We start from the raw sequence: 18138 nt of genomic DNA, 5'->3' as shown, positions 1-18138 counted from the left end.
ATACATGACTTGGATCGAATATACACTAACAAGAACTATAATGACAAAACATTTTCCTGGATTGCATTAACAGCCTTAGATAAAACATATTTTTATTTTTTTAGATAATTGTGACAGAATAAAAAGTAAGACTTATGCTTTAAACGTTAGGATAAAAATCTGAGGGAAGTGCAATGGAAACATGAGTCTAAAGAGGAAAAACATGGAAGGTCTGAATTGACAAGGAGGTCAGGTCATGATCTCATGGTTCATGAGTTCGAGCCCCTCATGAGTTCATGAATTCATGTCAGCGGGCTCTGTGCTGACAGCTCAGAGCCTGGAGCCTGATTCAGATTTTCTGTCTCCCTCTCTCTCTCCCCCTCCTCACTCGCTCGCTCTCTCTCTCAAAAATAAACATAAAAAAAATTAAACTTTTTTTTGTACCTTTAAAAATGGATGGGGGCGGGCACCTGGGTGGCTCAGTCAGTTAAACATCTGACTTTGGCTCAGGTCATGATGAGTCTGAGCCCCACATTGGGCTCTCTGCTGTCAGCGGAGAGCCCGCTTCAGATCCTCTGTTCCCCTCTCTCTGCCCTTCCCCCATTCTCTCTCTCAAAAATAAACTTTTAAAAAAAGTTTAAAAAATGGATAGGGGGACAAAAATAGACACATAGATCAATGAAACAGAACAGAGAACCCAGAATTCATTATTCAATTATTCAGCATTATTTCAATACCCAAGCTATGGAAGCAACCCAAGTGTCCACCGAATGGATAAAGAAGATACTGTATATATACAATGGAATATTAGTCATAAAAAGAATGACACCTTGCCATTTGAGACAACATGGATGGGCCTACAGGGTATTATGCTAAGTGAAATAAATCCGAGAAAGACCAATACCCTATGATTTTACTCATGTGAAGTCTAAAGAAAACAAATGAATAAAGAAAGAAAAAAAGCCAGACTTTTACAGGGAACAGATTGGTGGCGGGAGGGTGGGTAAAATGAAGGGGATTAAGAGGTACAAACTTGCTAGAGTCAGTCATGGAGACGGAAAGTACAGCGTGGGGAACAGATTGTAATAGGGTATGGTGACAGATGTGACCACACTCACTGTGGTGAGCACTGAGTGTAAAAAAAAAAAAAAAAAAAAAAAAAAAAAAGGATCAGGGGTTCTGTTCTATAGGTTAAAAGCGAAGTAATTTTTATCTTGAAACTCACAGTATGTTGGCAATTGTACACTTCGTAATTTAAACATTAAAAAAAAAAAAGGAACTGTCAAGTTTGAAATTTGCAGAGGGATGCAGCTGTGCCAAATTCTTCGTGGGTTTGTAGAGGCCTCCGGGGACACGCGCCGTCTACCTGTGTCGCTTGGGGTACCCGCTTCCCTTCCTACTATTTCCCTTTGTGTGGTTTCCTTATTTAACATCTTATGTCTTGATAAGCACCTAGCTCTCTTGGCTTCTTTGCAGGAGGACAGTAGAGCCGAAGTTGTTTCAAGGACAGAGGCTGAGACGGTGGAGGCTCAGGGGCGCCCCCGGAGGCTGCTGGCTGGGGAGCCCTGCTCTGGCATCACCGTCCCCCTCACGCCATCATCTCCCATTTTTCACTGGTTTACTGGAGAATGATTCTGTTTTTCCTCTTCTTTCCTAGTCCCTAATTTCCCAATAGAGTCTGGCCACAGTTTATAAACACAACAGGATGCGTATACACATATTTGCATTTTTAAGTGAGGCTGTCCCCTGGGGCTTTACCTAAAAGGAAGCCACTTCTTGTTTCCCCTTTTGCTATTTACTTTGTCCGGACGCGACTTCCTCCAGTCCCCTCTGGCACTCAGATGGAGCAGAGAAGGCCCCTGAGGGGTCTCCTGTGACTGAGTGCCCACACCCGGTGTGCGGGGTTCACAGGATAGCGGCAAAGGCTCCAGTGGTTCTGAGCGTCAGCCAATCAGAGGCGGTACACTGTGTGTTCTCCCCGCCCCCAGATCTCCTCAGGTCCAGGCCACTGTAAGCAGTTATTACTTAAAAAAAGGCTCAACTCCCATGTTAAACACCACTTTCAGGTAATTCTGAAAGATATCTGATAGATAACCTGGGTTGGCTCCCCCAGAGAGACCGTGGTGGTTTTCAATCATTACATCTTGCTCTAGTCAACGGTGTTGAACAGGAACTCCTAACAATGAAACTGAGAAAACTAAACACAAACATGAACAAATGACCTTTCATTTCATACAGAGATACAAAGGCAGTTGTGTGCAGCAATCTGATGGGCAGTCCAAATCGTTGGAAGTAAGTTCATGACAAATGTCACGACAGCCGGTGGAAGACAAGGTGGGAGGAGGAGGGACGGGACAGAGAGCGCCACGGCTAATAAGGAGAAACAGGAAGAGCTACAAGGTTTCAGAGCCTGACTTGAGTTCAGCCGGGGCACTCTCGATGCTGGTGTAACCGTAATTCTACACAGCCACCAGCAAAATCTGCAAGTGCATCTCGTGCCATTTTGCATTAGAAGTTGCATCAAGGGCCCTGTAATCCTTACGAACAGTTGACACGTCGTATTTCATCACGGGAGCTGTAAACTTTGCTCGCGGTCTGTCATGCACGTGGCCTTTGAGGCCCAACAAACATTGGGGATGGGCATCCTCTTAAGGTAAAAGACTTGACAACTTTGGTCCCAGTTTTTGAGGTGACGTTACTTGTAATAGTATCTGCTTTTGATCTGAGGAGAAGGTCTCCTAAAAACTGATCTTCCAGAATACAGTAGAAAACAAGGTCAGGCTGGTGTGGAGTCTCCGGCCACGGCACCTCTCCCCGGCCTGCAGTGTGCGGAGACTCGGACGACTTAGATTTGCACAACGGTGGGCCTGACCGGGTAAACGGTCTCCCGTGAAAAACACATCTCCAACGCTTCCATTTGTAACAGGGACACATCACATAATTTGTTATTAACGAAACAGTTTATTGGCTTTCAATATACAGCAGTAAATTTTTTCATGTAAGTTTACTTTGTTAAACTTTATGTTTTATGATCAAAGAATACTGAACCAAAACATTGGGGTAAATGGAGGTGTAGTAGCATGATTTCTAATATATTTTCCCGGATAAACAATTTGTTGTTGTGGTTGCTTTAAGTATATGACATTTTATCTGATAACAAAAGCTTCCTAAATTCAATGTTTAGAATTGAATTATTTCTGACTAAACCCAGAAAACGGGAGCTCTTAAAATAAAGGCACAGTGTGGGCAGCAGGACAAGAGAAAGAAATGGTAAGAAGATGTTAATACCCAGTTAACATCAGTTGGTTGGTTTCGTTTTTGACTCAGTCTGTCTAAAGCAGGGTTATCTCCCTGCAACCCTGTAGATAAATCCTAGTGTTTTAGCTATAAGTTTTAAGAGTTCAGATATACAGATAAGCCAATTTTTAAAAAAAACCCTTCTCTTACAGTATTCTAAAGGCTTTTAAAGCATTATATAAATCTTCAAAATTCCTATCACCCACAATTTTAAGAAATAAATCTACACTTTAATAAGGCACTCAAGATAGAAAACAGTTTTGAAGACAATTACATTCTACGCTAGGGCTCGCCCATCCCTTGGCCATAGGGACAGAACGGATGCCTTCCAGAACGGAGCCCACCTCTGTGCACCAACAGAGTCGAGCGGGCACCGCAGAGCACTGTGAATTTGCCTAGAGAGCTGGGTTTTATCAGCGGGAGTGTCCCATCCAACGATGAGAGAGCTATGCCAACAGCACTGCTCCAATTTAATGGTGACATTTAAAAACCGTATCTCCTCTTTGCTCGAAACGTGCAACACAGAACAGTGACTTTTGTTAGCTCTTGCACACACAGGACAACAACAGGAGGACCAGTGAGCCCCTGTGTCCTTCCACGTGACCGTCAGGGATGGAAATAAATGTAAAGGAACTTCACCGTTAAACGACAACCTACTAATTCTAGATGCCCTGACATCTTACTTGTGTGCCTTATAAGCATGTGTATCACCAGCGCTGATGCTCCCGCTTCCAAATAACAAGAAATCAAATCCCACCAACCCTGTTGCTGATTCAGACAAACACCAAAGCTTACGATATAGCAATGCAGCCTCGAGGACCGTAGCGATGGAGAGAGATTTTAGCGGGGGTTCCACTCTTTCCTACGTGACAGAGGAAAATGAAGGAACAGGAGGGTCAGACTAAGCCTGAAATACAATTTCACTATGGAAAATGGGCAGCAGGCATCCCACGAGAGCGGGAAGAGCTAAAAACGCGGTGTCGGGAGCGCATCGAGTTGAGGCTTTGTTGAGGGCTGGCCTCTGCTTCCACTGAGTAAAGAAGGACCCGAGGAAGGCGGCCGTGAGGAGCTTCTCCCTTCCTCCCTCTGGGCTGGCGGCAACGACTGGTTACTTCCCGTAGAACTTTTTGTTGAGAAGGAAGATCAGGAGGTTGACATTTACTTTAGCTCTATTAAATAATTTCATGACCGCAACGCCCTCGTACTGTAGCTGCAGCAGGTCCTGTTTGGAAAAACACTCTGACAGTTAATCAAGTCTGTGGAACAAGAAACGCCACAGCGCAGGGAGGGATCCAGAAGGAATGAGGAATGACAGGTGTGAAATGGTGAGAGAAAGAAGTGCCCCACGACAGGCCTGTCCACTGCACAACCACCCCAAGAGCTCGAGGAACAGGGCACACTGGTCAACAGAACTTTCTGGTACAACTGGAGATAAGAACTCGTGCGGTTCATATCCAAACGCACAAAACATGGAAAGAAAAAGCAGCAGGCTCATTGATCACACATACTTCTTTCAAAGTTACAATAACGTGTCTCTAGTTTGTCTAAGCGATGGGTCACCTGGAGAGGGTGAAGGCATTTCAGTCTCTGATAACATAATCATTGAAACCAAGGTAAGGCCACCAATGTCATCTCAATGGTAGAGTCTTAATTTCTATTTCACGTGAGAAAGCTTTTATATTCTGAAGGCAAGAGGGAAAAGGGCAAAATGTGCACTGTGCCTACTGTGCGCTCATCATCATGTAAACACGTTAATGTCTTTAAGTCCTGATAAGAATCCTATAGGTGTGATTATCCCGAGTTTAAAGATGAGGCTCAGAGATGCTCGATGATTCGCCCACAGTACAGACTTGGCCGGAGTGAGGCAGATCTGAGTGCAAAGCCCCTTTTTCCAGCACCCTCCTCTGTCCAGAGCAAATTTAGGAAACCTGAGGGGTCTTGCCCATAAACTTCAGAACAGAGGTGATGAGAAAGCAAGAGTCGAAGAGCTCGGAAGCGCCCAAAAGATCAACGTACTCATCTTCTGGAAAAATCCTAGCGGCTCCATGAGAACGAAGGCCCTGCTGCGTCACCCACCCGGCATGACACCTCGCACCCAGCACTCACTCCATACTTTGTGAATGCGCGCGGGTGAACGCGCTACCCGAGGCGCGCACAGGTCTGGTGAGACTGAAGGCACAACAGGATGTTCGTTTGTGTAAGCACTAGAGCGCGGGCCTCACAGGACCCTCGCACTTCTGTTCGGCTAACGTGTTCGGAGGGCCTCTCGGCATTGAGAAGGAAACAAAGACACGCTACGGGCCCTTGGGGAGCTCGCAGTTTGGGGGGTGGGAGGCAAGAGCCGACCGAGTCAACGGAGGCATCTCTACGGGCGATGGAGGCGGAGGAGGAACCGTCCGGGGCTGCTGCGGCTTGGAGGTGGGAACACATGTGAAAGCCCCCCCCCCCACCACTCGCGTAAACGACGGGGAATAAAGGAGCGGACGCAGGGTCAGCGCGCGCGGAGATGGCGCCTGCCAGGCCGACGGAGCGCAGCAGCGGGCGGCGGGAGGAGGGGAGGGGCCGGAACCGACCGGGACACACACAAAAGCTGCGGGACTCGGGGCGGCGCCCGGGAGGCCTCGTGGCGCCTGGTGCTTTTCTCACGCGTAAAAACCGGAGATACTTCAACATAAAAATTAGGTAAAATTATGTGATAAAATGATTCACTGCAAAGTTCTTTCCGAATTTAAAATGGGATTCGGTTTACAAAGATCCAATTTATACATGCCTTGTCAGAAATACAGGTAAGCACCTGGATCAAGTCAAAATGAGAGAAAAGATTTCAAGCTACTGAGTAGGCTTACAATTTTCTACTATCAACACTTAAGCATTTTGTTCAAGGTCAAGGTACCAGTTGGATTTAGCGGCAACACAAATAGAAGCTTGAGGTAAAAGCTTTTGGGAGACGTACGTACCCGCCAGACCTTTCTGGGGACTACAGACCAGGGGCACCAGAGCACAGGGCCCCCGGGCTCCTTCCCTCCCGTGTGGAGCCCAGCTCAGTGCCGCAGTGCACGGCCGTCCCCACACGGGTTCCCTGCCTCGACGAGAGCACAACCACCTCACCCACAGAGTTCTCGGTTCTGCCGGGCGCACACCCACCTGGTAATGTAGCATAAACGTCTCCATTTGAACGCCCATGAACTTGGCTTTCACCTCAAAGTCTCCAACTTCTTCTGTTGGACTGATTTCAAAGATAACATTTTTAAACCTGTTGAAACATAACATCGTAAGGGTATATTTTTACGTTCTCGGGAACAGTATTCCATGAAATGTAGAAAGGAGAGTGACAATCTTCAAGAGTGAAAAGGGGTATAGAATAAAGGTCCAAGTACTTCTGCGGGTGGAGGAGCGCAGGGCTGCTACTCTACGTGCCACCTGCTCAGAGACCTGGGGAGAGGCCGGCAATCTCTCCCTGCAGCCCTCGCACACCACAGAAGAGGAACCACTGAGGAATGCCACGATGGCCTCTGAAGGCATGACGTCATAGGAATTCTTGGCCTTCCCTGTGGCCACTGCCGAAATCTAACGGTAAAAGGATAATCAACAGAAAACTGGCCTGGAGGGAGAGGGATGAGAGGCGTGTGTATCAATGCAGGCATGTTTGAGGATTACCAGAAGTATGTAAGAAAAAGGGGTCAGGACAAAAAGAACCATGACAGGAGGTGCTACAGATATAAATGAGCCGAGTGTTGCCAAAGATACACCGGCTACTGCTGAAAATTCTTAAGGTGTCACTCACTCTCAACATGTTACATGCCCAGAAATGTTATGGCAGTGGAAGAAGGCGGGAATGTGTTGTTCCCTGGGTGATCAAAGTACATCAGCCCAGATTTCTAGAACTCAACTATGGAGCAAACCCGTCTACTAGGAACAGAGCCGAGAATCATGAATGATGCAAAACAGGCCACGGAGAAGCTGTAAGAGAGGTCATGAAATCCACACACTGGAACGTGCACATCTTACTCGACAGGAGGTCCTCTGGGGTCATTCCTTAAAGGTACTTCATGTGATAAACAATTTTATTTTAGCCAGTTTGCTTTGTTATTTGGTTTCCAAGCCTATCATAGCAAATTGAAAAGAAGGCAGGCAAAAAAATGGCTGGCATTTGAACAGTAGAAAATAATGACAAAAAGACGAGAAAAGACAATAAATGTGAGACAAACTTGAAAGGTGCATAAAGTGCTCACATAAAAAAACCTCAAAAACACCAAGGTCCCCAACTGAAAAGCAAGCAGAGAAAATACAAATAAGCCATGATTCACACACACACACACACACACACACACACTCAACTAGACTCTAAGAAATGTCAAGTTTTAAAATGAGTACTAGGGGCGCCTGGTGACTCAGTCAATTGAGCGTCCAACTCTTGATTTCAGCTCAGGTCATGATCCCAGGGTTGTGGGATCCAGCACCAAGTTGGGCTCTGCTAGGCATGGAGGCTGCTTGGGAGTGTGTCTGTCTGTCTCTCTCTCTGCCTCTCCCCTGCTTGTGCACAGGCTCGCTCTCTCTCTCAAAAAAAAGCTCTCTTTAAAAACTTAAAATCGGGCACCTGGGTGGTTCAGTCGGTTAAGCGTCTGACTTTGGCTCAGGTTATGATCTCATGGTTCGTGGGTTCGAGCCCTGCATCAGGCTATGTGGTGACAGCTTAGAGCCTGGAGCCTGCTTTGGAATCTGTCCATCTGTCTGTCTCTCTGTCCCTCCCCTACTCATGCTCTGTCTCTCTCAAAAATAAATGTTTTAGAAAATTAAAAAATAAAATCAGATACTATCTTTTAACTACTGAATTCAAAAACATTGAAAATTATTTTACTATTCAATAATGGCAAAGAAATAGACAACTAAGCGCTTCCATATACAGTTCTGACACTACTGCAGATTCTTTGGCGATATACATATATACATACATGTATATATATATAAATTTTTTCATCTGCTATGGAAAATCGTACGGCAGTTCTTCAAAAACTTAAAACTACCATGTGATCCAGCAATCCTGCTTTGGGGTATAGATTCAAAAGGACGGAGAGCAGGATCCCAAAGAGACGTTTACACTTCTATGTTCACAGCAGCATCGTTCGCAGTAGCCAAGAGGTGGAAGCAGCCCACAAGTCCCCCGACGGACGTATAAACAGAATGCGGTGCGTATATGTACAGTGGAATTTTATTCAGCCTTAAAAAGAAATCTGTCACACGCCACAACATGGATGAGCCATGAGGTCACTGCGCTAAGTGAAACAAGCCAGTTACGAAAAGACAATGGCTTATACGAGATGCCTGGAGGCGTCGAATACATGAAAACAGGGAGTAGAAGGGTGGTCGTCCAGGGCTGGGGGAGGGGGAAATGGAGAGCTGTTGTCCAGTGGGTATAGTCTCAGTCTGCTAAAGATGAAAAGGTTCTGGATAGCTGTTGTACAGCAGCGTGAACATACTTAACACTACTGAACTACACACTTAAAAATGGTTACGATGGTAAAGTTTAGGTCTTGTACTTTTTATAATAATAACTTAATAATTTTAATACTTTGACCAGAAATTCCATTTTTAGACATCATAAAAAAATAATTAGAGGTAAAACCAAAGATTTACATATAAAGAAAAACATACCACAAGTGTAATAACGTAAAAAGTAAAATCAACTTAAATGTCGTACAGGTGAATGGTTAAATTTCAACTACAATAATGAAACATTGTGTGGCCATTAAAAAGGATGCTTTCAAAGAATGTGAAAATTTCTCAAAATATAATGAGAAAAAAGTTGGATATGTGACTATTTTCACAACATATGTTAAAAAAATAATAGGTAGATAAATAAGTGGGAAGTTAGATAATCTGCTGTGAACAGAGGCACAGAACATACACTAATTACTTCAGTGGCTATCTTTGGCTTGTGAAATGATAAATGCTTTTTTTCTTTTTCTTTATGCTTTAGCAATTTCCAAAGTTCAGTAATGAATACATATTACCTTAGGATCAGAAAAATTTTTCTTTTTAAACAAAGTTGTTATTGTTTTAACAGACACAAAATCAGAAAGCTCAGCTATGTACGGTCACAGGGCTGACTGAACAGGTACTCCATAAATGCCTGCTAATGACAGCCAGGCCAGATCCAGGAACCTTGTACAAAGCAAGCTGGCCCTTCCCAGGAAGGAGAATGAGGGGAAGGCCCTGATTCCTAGTCTCAGGTGGAATAAAGTAAACTCCTCTTCTTGTTCTTATTCATTCTTGGTTTAGACACAGGAGAAATACAAAATGTTTTCCTGCTTTAAAGAGGAAAAACTGGGGCGTCTGGGGGACTGTTGGTTAAGCATCGGGTTCTTGATTTTGGCTCAGGTCGTGATCTCACAGTTCATGGGATTCAGCCCCACGTCGGGCTCTGTGCTGACGGTGCGGAGCCTGCTTGGGGATCCCCCTTCCCAAAATGAATAAGTAAACATTTAAAAGAAAAAGAAAAGAAAAAAGGTAAAGAGCAAAAAAATTAAGATGGGGCTAACATAAGTAGGTGCAAACATGGCTTGGGGCAAATATTCCACAACAATTTCCCTTCTATGACAGACAAATTAACTCTGAGCATTGGGAATGCTGCCCCCAAATAGATATATAAGTAAATAGAAGATATGAAAACAACCATCCAGAAATAAAGGGAATCAGATGTGATCAATGTAGAGACAAAATCAAGATAGAGAACAGAGTAAAAAATACTCACTGGTTCACTTGCAGGTCCTCAATTTCTAGAAGGACTCCTTTTTCATGGAGTCTGGCTGCTGTGTATTTCAGAGAAATCTTTTTACTCTTCTTTCCTTTCATTTCCCCAGGCTTCTTGGAGACCCTGCAAAAAAATCACATCACGTCACTTTCTATCAGTAACTACAAGTCTGTTGGTAATTCATGGATTGGAGGCCAGAAAACAGACTTCCCCTACACTAGCCTAAGTAACATACGGATTCTAAAATGGCCAGTAAGTGTTAGGATTAGCCTGAGTAATATTTTTGCAAAACAGTGGAAACATCACTAAATTGCTTGGGCCTCTAATTTAACTGTATTTGAAAACCCATGTAAATTTGACAGGCCATGTCATCTGTCTAGGTTCCTCTCAACACCTCAATACCTACAAGTGTGAAGCACTCTAACGCTACCCTAAAGGAACTGTACTGAACCCCAAAGGAGTCCCTGTAAGGCCCTCAGCTGTGCGGGGAGAAAATAAACATATCTCAGAATAAGTAATTTTACAAAGACTTTAAACCAGTGTAGCAAATACAGAGGAGTGGGAACAAGGAGAAAGAAACAGACCTTAAGACCTTTTCTTGATCGGGACAATCAAGATAAAAGGGATTTTCAAAAGTAAGTGAGGGAAGAATAGAGATCTAGATGAGAACCAGGGATTTGGGACTCCCAAAGGAAGGGTCTCAAGGAATGGGCAGGAACGCTGGTACCGGCATAAAAGGGAGTAACTGCTATGGAAGGAACTACAACACGTATAGAAATTACAACTGTACAATAGAAAGTCAGTAAGTGCTTGAAGAACGATGGGGACACGTCAAAAGGTCACAAGAGCCAGCTTTGCAAGCTGGGTCAGGTGGGTCTGATTTTCACCCCAGCACATCAGCCCTGCCTCACCTCGGTCTTCCAGGGAAGGAAAGAAAGAGACAGCCAGAGGGCAGGGAGAAGAGTAAGCAAGCCAGAGAAGGGAGGCTGGTGTGGCAAAATGTTAAAAACAGGTCAATCTGGGTGAAGGGTGTGTGTTTATTGTTCTGTTCACTCAACCTTTCTTAGGTTTGAAAATTCTTACACTGAAGAGTGAGAAGTACAAAGTAAACCAACCCTACAGACAGAGCCTGCAACTACCACCTCACGCCTCTGGGTTCTCAGTTTCCCTCCCTATAAAATGGGCAGGATGCTGGCTGTGGCCGCGCCAGGAAGGCTGCATCAGATCCTCCCTGACAGCTGGGAAAAAAGCTGGGGTCTGGGATCCTGTCCCCAAGAGGTGTAGAGAGAGACCAGAGGATCGAAATGTCCATCATATTCCTTGAGTGATCTGAAGGCACATGCAGGTTTGGGGAGCAGTAACTAAACTCCTTCCATGATTCTTTCATTTCTAGGGCCACGAAGATATTTTGGAACAAGGGATGCTTAGAAGTAAGCATCCTTGAAATACCCCCTGCGTTATTTATTTACATCACACAACAACAAATGGATCTAGGAAATCATGCCAACAATTAGAAACAAGATAAAAGAATGAGAGCAATAAATAGACCCAGCGTGTTTTAAAGTAAAAACTTCCAAGGTCACTCGAGCTGCCTCTCCTTCCTTCCCCACTGACGTTGATTCTTTACAAAACATACTCACTTGCCCTTGCTGGCCAAGTTATCCAAGCAGGTTTTGATATAGCTTTTGTAGTAATCCACCTGCTCTCCATAGAAAGTGGCCTTCGAGTTCAGAGCAGCGTATGTTTGCTGTAATTTCACCAGCTCGGCCTTCCTCCTCTGTCGATACCTCCGCTGGTTCCGAATATCCTAAGAAACAGTTGTTAAAGTTAGGACAATAATGATCAGTATCATATGCTTCTTGAGTCATCCACACTAGTGCTTAACCCCACTTTGCATGACCAGGCTTTAACAGGAAGCAACTGAAGTTCAAAATTTAGTAAAGAAATTCAGATCCCGTCAACTTTTTTCTCCCGTACCTAGAGGTACGGAAATGTGTTACTTTTTTTTTTTTAAGTTTATTTATTTTGAGAGAGAGAGGGAGAGAATGTTCATGTGTGTATGAGCAGGGGAGGGGCAGAGAGCGAGAGGGAAAGAGAAAATCCTAACCAGACTCCTCACTGTTAGCACAGAGCCCAATGCGAGGCTCGAACTCACGAACTGTGAGATCATGACCTGAGGTGAAATCAAGCGTTGGACACTTTACCGACTGAGCCACCCAGGTGCCTGGGAGATGTGTTACTTTGACAGACTTCCACATTCTTAGAATTTACCTGAGAAGCTGACTTAAACCTCTTAAGTATGTTGGCAGGAGAGGGAAGAAAAGATAATTTTACTGTGTCAATGATCAAGCTCCCCGATATGCATGGTATTTCTACCAGCAGCAAACACCTACGCTCTCAGCCTACACCAGAGCCCCTTACTTGTGAAGATTCACACAAATCAAGAATTGCATGACCAACGTGACGTGAATTTATATTTCATAGTAATCATTAAAAAGATCTGGAGGAATTCTTTAAGGCCAAAGACAAATTAACACACAGGCAGCTCTAATTAGGGCCTTCTTCCTTTTGATTTAGGCCACGGAGTAAATCATCAAAGGACAGCAAGGTCCTCATGTTGGGAAACTCAGAACCAATTCCCCAGCGGAGAGGACACTAATCTGCCTGTGCCCTGAAGGCATGTTGTCATCTGAACAGCTGCTGTCTCTTCACAAGCTCCGGAGACAGCTTTGTCCACGGCCAGCCCATCACTGCCCCCACAAGCAGTACCCTGGCAATGTCGTTGATCAGCTCCTGATATCTGTTCTTCGGGTCCACCGTCCCAAGCTCCGTTAGCTTCTTCAAACCTGACTGGATCTTCTCCTTCTTCTCCTGAAGAGTGAGGTTGCTGTCTTCCTTTACAAATTGTGACTTTTTCATCTTGTCAGGAGTCTTGGCATCACGAATAGCGCGTCTCTGCATGGCCCTCTGATGTTCTGCTTCCTACAGATACAGAGAAGAAAAAGAAGTTGCTGGCATGTTTACCACACTAATCCCAAACCTGAATTTATACGGCGTATCCACACCTGAATTTACATAGCCCTGAAACTCCATTCTGGAAACGGAGGGAACAAACTTGCCCTCTGACAACTGACAGAGAACCTGCACAGAGCACACCTAGAAGAGATCACGTCGATGAAGTCACACGGTCTCGGAGCGCTTCTTCCCCGGATTCTCACATATGGTTAGGAGATTGGGCTCCAAGTGGCTACAAGATCCCTCGTTTTTTTCCTATCACATTTTGAGACATGGGAGCCATTGAATTTGACTTGAAACACAGCTTCATTCATTGGTGAATGTTAAAAACACACCCATGCAACACCAGCGTTTGGTAAATTCTTGCCGACTCTTTTTGCCACCTCGTTCAGGCTGGATCAGGTTGAAGGCTTCCTTTTGCTTTCAAGCGTGCTACGAATGCCAGTATCTGGAGCAGTCCTTCCGATGATTCTTCTTTCCCAGTCGACATTCAGCGTTTGCCCATTACGTCCCTGCCTGACATGGCTCACGCTGCTGGCCCGTTCTTTTGGTGTCTTCCTCCTTCTCTAGCTCCTTGCAGTGTGGCTCTACAGCTCTGCCCTCAGGGCCAATCCGCCACCCCTCCTCCGAATCCAGTGCCTTTTCTTAGCTATCACCTTGCTTGTACCCTCCACATTCTCTCCTTGCCCCGGGCACAAGTTTGGTACCTCTAAGTGACCCCTGGTAGTTTCTCTGTGACTGTTCACTCTCAATACTTGAGTGATCGTCCCTATGCTACGGATCCCACATCTTTGTGGCTAAGGTTCTGGTGCTGCATCTTGAACTGTTTGTGCCAGGATGCTCACATTTGGAATGGCTCGTAATTCCTCCCAAACTGGAGCGATCCCCTCTCCAGGTATGCCCTTTTTTGCTAATGTCAAGACCACCCCGCATCACACAACGTGAAGAACATAAACCCTGGCGTAAGAACCTGATCCAAACTGGTTCCGCCACCACAAGCAGACAATCTTGGACAAGTTATGTGACCTCAAGGGTCTTAGCCTCTTCTGTAAGATAAGGATGAAAAGACTCACCTCACAGGGACAGTGGGAGGAGTAAATGAAAGAACCCAGGTGAAACCACCAAACTACCAGTAGGCTCTCACTGAAGGCTGGTTCCACCTTCCCTACTCGAAACTTCCTTCCAGGTTAAACAAGGTGCAGGCGTTGGTTATGATTCTTTATTGCCCCTCACACACAGCTAGTCAGTAATCAATCACAGCATCGAAAAGCTGAGACTTCATTAAAACAATGGTTTTCAAACAGTCCTATGTGCAGCCTTAAGGGATTCCCGCAGGAACCCAGAGCCCCAGAGGGTGGGGTCCAAGGGCCCCAGCCCTATTCCTGGTGCTGAGTAGCTCCAATTTTTCCTACTTTATATTTGGGCTTCTGAGTAAACTGTCGTTTATCGGAAAGAATTCATATGCTCAAAATTTGAAACAAATGGCTTGACCTGTCGCATCTTACAAACACAAAAGAGGGGTCTTAAACACGAAGTGCCCCATCATCCCCTCCCGATGCCGAGCCATCTGCCCCCCCCCCCCCCAACCACGTGGGCCTGGGAGTCCATCCCGGACCTAGATTACTCAAGTCCTGTTTGCTTGGCTAGCACTGCCTAAGTGATCAGTATCAAAGGGTCCCGGAGTGACAAAAGCTCTCTACTCCGTGTCTCTCCAGTGACAAACACGGGCTCTACACAGTTTGTTCTCATGTCTTACTCCTCACCACTCACCCTCACCCACACCTGCATTCTAGATAAGTCGGTCTGGTCCCATCCTGTCCATCAGGTCACGTCGTGCCTCTGTTTGTGTGGACTCCCTGGCCCAAGATGCCTCTCCTCTTACGTGCACACCCAGATCCTATCCACGCCTCCCAAGTGTGGCTCCAGTTCCACTTCTTCCTCACGGCTTGCTCCTCACTGGCCACTTTCCTCAATTTCTGGCATTTTTATAGCCAACAGCACAGTCAATTTTTAATAGTTTTCTAGTTATTTCAGGTATATACACCACATTTCCCCAAGTAGATCATGAGTTCACTGAGTTTAAGAACCACATTCTGTACTTTTATCTACTAAGGCACTTAACAAAATTCTAAGGATGTAATATTCACTTGATTACTAGGCAGACTCACTGACTCAGCCTCAGTTAAATTAAAACACAAAGCCACACACAAGGCCGCACATACATGCCACGAGCCTCCTGCCCTCAGAGCATCTGCGTGCCAGTTGAGGAGCCAACGACTTTCTGAGCAGGCCCACACCACCACCGCCCTCCAGTCCAGCCCCACGTTGCCAGCCCCCGGCTACCCCCCTCCTCAACCCTGGCACGCACTCGTCACGGGAGCATCCGTGTGCCTTGTCGTCGTATGTGAAACCCCTAAGTTTTACCTGTTCGGCGGTGGCTGGGGTTTCTAGGATTTCAGTCAAGGTCTCTCCTGGCTGGAACCGGATGACGTCCACAATTAAACGTTTCGTGCTGAAAGGAGATGGGGGAAGGGTTGAAACGTCACCAAATGTCCTACTTCCTCTCGAATGGCCCTGAGTAGCGGCAGCACACACACCACCTCAGAGAGGTCCCGCTGGGCCGCCGTGAACACAAGGCACCCGAGGCCTCAGGCTTATCTACGTGACAACGACGGCGTGGGTACCAGGGTCAGGATTTCAAAGGTAGAAGTTTCACTTCAGCGTCTTACTACTGAGGAAATGAGGCAGGTAAGTCCTGTGCCACGTGTAACAGATAAGGCGACCAGAATTACGACAGGCTTGAGAGGCCAAGACGATGGTTTCCGGTATGAGCAAGCGGACATGTTCACCAGGGCAAGGTCAAGGGATCACCGCACTAGATTTACCTCCTTCTTCCCACTTCCAATACTCACTTCAGCAGGATAGTCCGAGCGTCCATTTCTGCATTCTCATCCCCAGGCACATCAAACTTGTTGGTCAGCGTAAGAGACACTTCTGTCTTGGCCAGCACCTCCTTATTGGGGTCATTTAAATTGCCAGCGCTCTCTCCTGTGGTTTTGGGGGGAGTAGAGAGGATCAGTATAACAAAGGAGGAGATAGTGGAGAGGAGACATGAATACAAAGAAAAGAGAATGTGGGTCTAAGAAGATACTTGAATAAGCCAACACGTACACTGTGGCAAGGATACCTTTGAAAAATAAAAGGAAATGTATGCCAAATGATAAAAGCAAAGGATCCCTAATAAAATAATTTCATAAATATTTGACAAATCGTTTCAGTAATTATTTTTTTAAAAAACTTTTTTTGATGTTTATTTATTTTTGAAGGAGAGAGAGACAGAGAGTGAGGGGGGAGGGGCAGAGAGAGGGAGACACAGAATCCGAAACAGCCTCCAGGCTCCGAGCCGTCAGCACAGGGCCCGATGCGGGGCCTGAACCCGCAAACCACGAGATCACGACCTGAGCCAAAATCAGAGGCTTAACCGACTGAGCCACCCAGGCGCCCCTCATTTCAGTAATTATAATATGGTAATTCCCTCTCAAAATATTCTGCTCATTTCCTTTATAGGACTTATAGTTATAGGATTATGTGTATAATATGTATTTAAAATTCTCTCTTCCGCTAGACTTCAGTTCCTCAAAGACAGGGATCGATCATATCTGTTTTCTTCCCGAATGTACATTCGGAGCAGGAACAGTACAGAAACGGACGAGGTGGCAATTACAGCACCCCTCCGTCACCCTCCCTGTCACCTTCTGGGCAGTTAGGTCAGAGCTTTACCTATCAGGGACTCGATGGTGGGCACCTCGCCCAGGTCATCCAGCAGCTCGTGGATCGGGTCGTTGTGCTCCGGAGCAATGGCGTCCTGATGGTCTAACAGGAGCTGCGTGGAACACCCGGGAGTCAAGTCCATTTACAACATCAGCCCCTCGGCCCTCAGCCTCACCAACAATGCCAAACAGCACAGAAGGGGTCAGATAACAAAGCTCCCACATTCAAAGAACTGACAGGCCAATCCTCGGCAAACTAACCCAAGTAAACTATAACATATAAAGCATCACACGGGCCTCTGCTGAATGACTTATGGACAATGCATGGAAAGGAAATACTGGCACTCTCTTAACCTTGTGGATAGAAGGGACTTAAATGTACCCTGCACAGGAAGAGAGTAACAAACCCCATCGCCTTTAATATCCAAAGGCATCAATGTACCGTACAGCCAGTGCAAGTGACTCCCATTCACACTCTTAATGTGTCCAGCAGACAGTATCTCTTAATTCAGAGAAAAGTGCATCAGATCAATGTCGTCGTCATCTCACGGACACTCAAGCAAAGCCTTCAAGACGCTATCACCCTCGGGGACGCCCCAGGGATATCACCTGAAATTTCCTTTACATTTTATGTATTTCCTCATTTCCTGTTCTATATACCCTCAATGGGGAAAGGAATGAATTATAAAAATCTGGGGGGAATAAAAGGAGCACCTAAGGGACGCAGAGGAAAAAGTGGGTATTTTAGATGTTAGAAAAATAACACAGAGGGCCAGGATAAACCAAAGGAACAGCGAACACAGTTTTTTATCAAGTCCCTAGATGGGCGCTCACAATGGAGACTCTGGAGCCCACGTGTGGGGACTGCTTCAGCAGGCCTGCGGTGGGGACCAGGAACTCCATTTGTGACCATCAGCCCAGATGACTCTAACGCAGGGGGCCTGGGGCCACTTTAAGACACTCAGTAGATACAGTTAGTATGCAAAGAAAAGAGAAACAAGGAAGACGTGAAGTCAGTAAGATCAAAGGAAGGCGAGTTATCTGGCTCTCCAGAGATGGTAAGCAGCATCTAGGGAAGACAATTGAAATTAAGTAATTAAAGAAAAAATACTTACAGTGTGGGTGTTGATGATTTCACCAATGGAAATGTAGATCACTGGTTTGGTGACGGTGACTAAATCAGAATATTCATCCACATTAAACTTATCCTGAAGCTCTGGGACATCACAAGCAGTTTGGAAAAACCGTCTGAAAATAAACGCAAGAGGCAGACCCCCGAGTGACGCATACGTGAGAAGCTGGCGAGAGGACATCCCACAAACCTTT

The 18138-nt window shown here is 45.7% G+C and overlaps 1 protein-coding gene across 1 annotated transcript in view; it reads right to left on the bottom strand.

Moving 5' to 3' along the window:
* Positions 1 to 2189: 2189 nt before the first annotated feature.
* IQGAP1 (IQ motif containing GTPase activating protein 1) overlaps positions 2190 to 18138 on the bottom strand; it is a 100867-nt gene continuing 84918 nt past the window's right edge. Inside the window, exons 30-38 of the mRNA XM_042988003.1 lie at positions 17928 to 18060; positions 16823 to 16925; positions 15955 to 16090; positions 15467 to 15554; positions 12797 to 13009; positions 11668 to 11834; positions 10028 to 10150; positions 6421 to 6529; positions 2190 to 4498 (exon numbers count right to left, since the gene is read on the bottom strand). Of these exons, the coding sequence (XP_042843937.1) occupies positions 4385 to 4498; positions 6421 to 6529; positions 10028 to 10150; positions 11668 to 11834; positions 12797 to 13009; positions 15467 to 15554; positions 15955 to 16090; positions 16823 to 16925; positions 17928 to 18060 (1186 nt within the window). The 3' untranslated portion in view covers positions 2190 to 4384. The remainder of the gene's footprint in view (positions 4499 to 6420; positions 6530 to 10027; positions 10151 to 11667; positions 11835 to 12796; positions 13010 to 15466; positions 15555 to 15954; positions 16091 to 16822; positions 16926 to 17927; positions 18061 to 18138) is intronic.

The sequence above is a fragment of the Panthera tigris genome, chromosome B3, assembly GCF_018350195.1.
Source record: "Panthera tigris isolate Pti1 chromosome B3, P.tigris_Pti1_mat1.1, whole genome shotgun sequence".
NCBI classification, from domain to species: Eukaryota; Metazoa; Chordata; class Mammalia; order Carnivora; family Felidae; genus Panthera; species Panthera tigris.
This window is presented reverse-complemented; position numbering and strand designations above follow the sequence as displayed.